This window comes from Pelophylax lessonae, assembly GCF_965119305.1.
Source record: "Pelophylax lessonae genome assembly, chromosome: 9".
NCBI classification, from domain to species: domain Eukaryota; kingdom Metazoa; phylum Chordata; class Amphibia; order Anura; family Ranidae; genus Pelophylax; species Pelophylax lessonae.
In genome coordinates this window covers 60,602,993-60,608,144 of record NC_138776.1, presented here as the reverse complement: position 1 = coordinate 60,608,144, position 5,152 = coordinate 60,602,993, and the positions used below count along the sequence as shown (strand labels likewise).

Here is a 5,152-nt window from a genome sequence, read left to right as displayed (position 1 = left end):
ATACTTCCTTCTCCTGCCCAGGACTACATGTCCCATGAGGCATTGCTCCTCATACATTCCCATTCACACGTTCTCAGGCACTTACTGACATGTTTGTACAGTGATCTGAGCTGCACTGTGTATACGGACATGTAAATAAATAATGCATTCTGTATGCAGGCCAACTAATCGATAACAAAAATAGATGACAGTAGTCAAATATGTTGATTCGTTTTTTTTCAGCCCCACTATAATCCGTTCCATCTAACGGCCCTAATGCAGTATTTTCCTGATTCACGCTATATGAATGGGCAACATTTGATCTGGAGAGAAAATAACCTAATAACATTCAATTTTGTCTTCTTTGGCACAGAAGAAATGAACATTCAATTTCATAGGATAAAAATTGTTCAGCAAATTTTTTATAAATAAAATCCTCACCAGGATGGAATTCGTACCACAGAGGTCTGCAGGTGTTCCAAAATGAACCTAATGAAAGATGTAACATCCCCTCGATTATTAATTCCACACCCAATATGCTGTATAAGGTATCACATTAAAGACCTTTTTTTATTAAAATAATTCCCTCTCATGACATAGAACAGCCACACAACAAATAAATAATTTCATTGAGACAGAGGCACATCACAAAGTACACAACGTTATACATACCGCTGATGGATATCACAGTTCAAATATAGTAGATTATAGAGAGAGCGGAGTACACAACTTCTACTCTACTACAGAACCGCCAAGGCCCCAAATCTCTAATAGCGCCTGTACCTAGAACTTTCCAGTGTAAAGAGTGTTGGACCATCGAATACTTGACTGGCCAGGCAGTGAAAGGTTTAATGCCTAGAAATCTTGTAGAAAGTTATAAGGCAAAGAGGGAAGACTGTGCAAATGGGAAAAAAGGTGTCAGTGACACAATGATATACAGCATCTCACAGGTAACAATAGATATATAAAAATCTAAAAAATAAATAGTAACTAAAATACAGTGTTTTTCCTACTAAAAAACAAAACAAAACTCAGAAGTTGAAGGAATAGTCTGAATACAATAGTGTTCGTTCACCCGGCTCCCGGTTTGACATATTTCCTATCTACAGCAAAAAATAAAAATGTAAACATTCTTGGAAGTGATGCCGTATATATGGATGGGAATTGCGGCATCATCTTCATTAGATTTGTATAATTCGGGTCTGACACTGTGTGAACAGTTCTTTGAAGTCATTTGGTATCTGGGCTGGAATGGTTGGCGGCTCTGGAGACTTCTGCACTTTAGCCACAGCAAAATTAATCCCTTGTGCCAGTCCAGCGTGAGTGATGTTTGCCACCTGGACTACAGAACTGCGGATCTTGGCGAAGGGAGAGACAACTCTGCTGCCATTGCTGTCTGCTGGAGAAGCTGCAGATCCAGGGCTGGACCGGCCAGAGTTTGCCGAAAGGTCTACAGACAATCTGGAGCCAGTGTCTGCTCCAGATACCTCAAGCTGTGAAGGCCGAGAAAGTTGCTCTGATTCTGGGTCTATTACAGTAGATGCCGTTTGTGGGGAATTATTGCTTAATAATACTTGGTCCATTTGTTCTTTAGTATCATGGTCACCTCCCTTCCAGTTACCATCTTTGGTCTGGGCATCGTGGATAAACTGTTGGCAGTAGGCATCAATTGGGGTTCCAAAATCTATAAGAACATTCTCCTCTGGTGATACTTCACACTGGGTTACCTGGATCTCAGTAGGAATGTGAAGGTTTACCTCAGCGCTACTGACAGACTGCGATCGGCTGCCTAATCGTGGGCCAGAAGCAATGATACCGCAGCTAGGTAGTACATAGTCAACCTGTCCAATGTTCTCTAGGGAGCCTGTGACCTGCCCATCATCATCTGATTTAGGAATGTAGTCATCAGAATGAAAAGAGTCGCTGTCTGACGAGAGTTCCAAGTCTGACTCCATGTGATCTTTGGTCTCTATACCGGGATTTTCTAGGCTGCTGTCGGATTTCCACAGATTGACCTGCAGGTTGGGTTTAAGAAAGCCCTTCACTTCTGCTTTGTTGAATGTACCTAACTTACGAAGACTTCCAATGTTGGTTTGTTTGACTTTCTGGTTAAGGGAGGAAAATTTACTCATCAAGTAGTTCTTGCTCTGTGCGAGGCCCATGCTGTTCATCCCTAGTTTCTGGCTTTTGGAATTGATCCCCATTATATCCTCATGAGGTTTGCTGCTCTTCCTGCAAGGAGACAAGGCGGTCACTGTCTGGAAACCATACAACAAACCTGCCTTACATATACATAAAGACATCTACCAAAAAACCTTAACATTATTTTGGACTTTACTGGTGCCAGAGAGAGGCGGTCACAATGATATTTTAAAATTAATATGTTTATTAAAAAAAAAATCAAAAATTATTTTAAAACCATTCAAAATTATCCTCAAATACGGTGTAAGCCATATTAGTAAACTGCGACAGATTATCTTTGCAGTATGATCCAAGAGGTTGATGCGTTTTGCAACAACCAACTTCCTCGGGAACTCCTTAGGAGTAAAGTTTGCAGATGTGACAGGAAATTCAACGTGGGTATATAGCATGGACATATCTCATAGTTCAATTTACAGCCAATGGGGAGTAGGTATACAAGTAGGCCCTATGGCAGAGATTGTATGTATTTCCATGAGGGCTCATTCAATACTGGACTAGTATAAGATTTTGTACATAATCCAAACCAGCTCTTCATAAACAAAAGACCAACCTAGATGGACAGCCTGTAAGCACCACATGTCCTGACCCTTAACGCCAAAAGGGGGAGGGGGGGGGGAACAAATGGGAAGCAGGGGAGAGGAATTACAAGATTGTTATCTTCCAACAATGCGGAGTATTAGAGGCCCCAACTGGCAAATATCTCCCAACACCCAGCATCCACATATCACCATCTTTTCCCCATTTGGTGTGAAGGGTCAGGACATATGTGGTGCTTACAGGCTGTCCATCTAGGTTGTTCTTTTGTTGTTATGAAGAGCTGGGTCTGATTATGGGCAAAATGTCCAGCACGCATGTGCATAGTTGCCAACACTTATGGATTTTCCAGGACATTCACGGGAAACTGACTGATGTCCCAGGAAATCTTTGTCCCTGGGAGAATACCGAAAAATGAACAATGTCCCGGGCAGCAGCCAGCCTAGACTCTGCATCACAAAACGCTGCTGCAGTCCAGGGGCGTGGTCTCACGGCACTCTTCGCTATAAATAGCGATGGAGCTCCAATATGTGCCCTTGAAGATTGGCGAAAGGAGTTTTGCTATACTTCTATTTCTATTGAATTATGTCTGGCAGGATTTTTTGATTAATACCTGCGTTGCAAATATTATTTATATCAGGCCTTAAGAGATATCTGGTATGTGGGTTATTTATATTTCCACTTCCGGATATACGGTTTACATCCGGCCGTTTGTGATTTCCGGTCTGTGGAACGCATGCGTCTGCATCCGGTTTCCTGTTGACTACATGGATTTCCGCCCCTCCTCCATCGCTATTTATAGCGAAGAGTGCCGTGAGACCACGCCCCTGGACGACGTCTGTTAATGACGAAACGTACGTCGGGCGGTGCTCACGGTCACGCACGCCTACACGGAGGAGACGCGGCGGCCATCTTTTGGGTGGCTTGTGAAGCATAGTGGGACATACGGAGAGGAGCACTAGGAACTTGCTGAGATGCTTTATTTTATCTACAATCTGTAAGTGTTCTTAATCTGTGTTTGCTATGAATAAAAGTGTGACGGTCTGCGCTATGATAGTGTCCTATTCTTTGTCTCACACCAATCCATGGTTGAATTTGTGAATCCTGGTGCATCGGGAGGAGAATCGCCTTGGGCTTCTATATGATTTGGGCGCATTGGATCTCTGTTATGGGGATCATCCCCATCTGGTAAGAGGCGGTGTGAACAGGGTGTCTGGTGGTGGTTTCCTGGATTTACAGCTTTGCACCTTTCCTGGCAGCTTAGGACATTATACAGACTTTTTAGTCCATACACACATTCTGCACTAAGCAAACTGCACTGACCTGTGTAGTGTACCAAACTCACTGATATCCCTCTCCCATACACAGAACACTGTACACATCCATGGCCATGTAAGAAGCCTCTGCTATCAGCTGTGTCTGCAGTCTCTGACCCCATCCCCTGTACCATGTCCGCAGTCTCTGGCCATCTCTTGTAATCGTGTCCGCAGTCTCTGACCATCCCTTGTACCGTGTCCGCAGTCTCTGACCATCTCTTGTACCGTGTCCGCAGTCTCTGACCATCTCTTGTACCGTGTCCGCAGTCTCTGACCATCTCTTGTACCGTGTCCGCAGTCTCTGACCATCTCTTATACCTTGTCCGCAGTCTCTGACCATCTCTTGTACCGTGTCCGCAGTCTCTGGCCATCTCTTGTACCGTGTCCGCAGTCTCTGACCATCTCTTGTACCATGTCCGCAGTCTCTGACCATCTCTTGTACCGTGTCCGCAGTCTCTGACCACTCTTTGTATCGTGTCTGCAGTCTCTGACCATCTCTTTGTATCATGTCTGCAGTCCTCTGACCATCTCTTGTATCACTCTCTCCCCCTTTCTTTCTCTCTCTTTCTCCATCCCTCTTTCATTTCAGACTATTTAACCACACCCCCTTTAAGCCACGCCCAATATTTAGCATAATTTAAACAACACTAATTTTTCACCGCAGTACGCTACACGCGGCAAATTTTTCTACTCCATCTAGACCATGCCTACAAATTAAAGCACCGCCCCCTAATTAAAATAAGACTCCCCAAAAAAGGTGTCCCTATAAATTGTGTGAGAATGTTATCAACTACGAATGTGGTAGGTAGGCCTACTTGTTTCCATACTCTCCAATGACTGCAAATTGAACTATGAGATATGTCCATGCTATATACCCACGTGAAAATCCTGTAACCATCTGCAAACTTTACCCCTAATGCGATGCACCATTTCATTTTACTGCTAAGCAAAGGAGGTCCTGAGGAAGTGGTTGTTGCGAAACACGTTGACCTCTTGGTTCATACAGCAAAGATAATCTTTAGCAGTTTAATAATAAGGCTTACACCACATTTGAGGATCATTTTTATTGGTTTTAAATAATTTTTGTAATAAATAGAATATCGTTTTGTCCGTCTCTCTCT

At 43.4% G+C, this 5,152-nt stretch overlaps 1 protein-coding gene across 1 annotated transcript in view; it reads right to left on the bottom strand.

Annotated features, from left to right (window-relative positions):
- Positions 1 to 523: 523 nt before the first annotated feature.
- Positions 524 to 5,152, bottom strand: part of INPP5F (inositol polyphosphate-5-phosphatase F) — a 70,581-nt gene continuing 65,952 nt past the window's right edge. The window contains 2 exon segments of the mRNA XM_082267446.1: positions 524 to 2,277; positions 2,279 to 2,282. Of these exon segments, the coding sequence (XP_082123572.1) occupies positions 1,161 to 2,277; positions 2,279 to 2,282 (1,121 nt within the window). The 3' untranslated portion in view covers positions 524 to 1,160.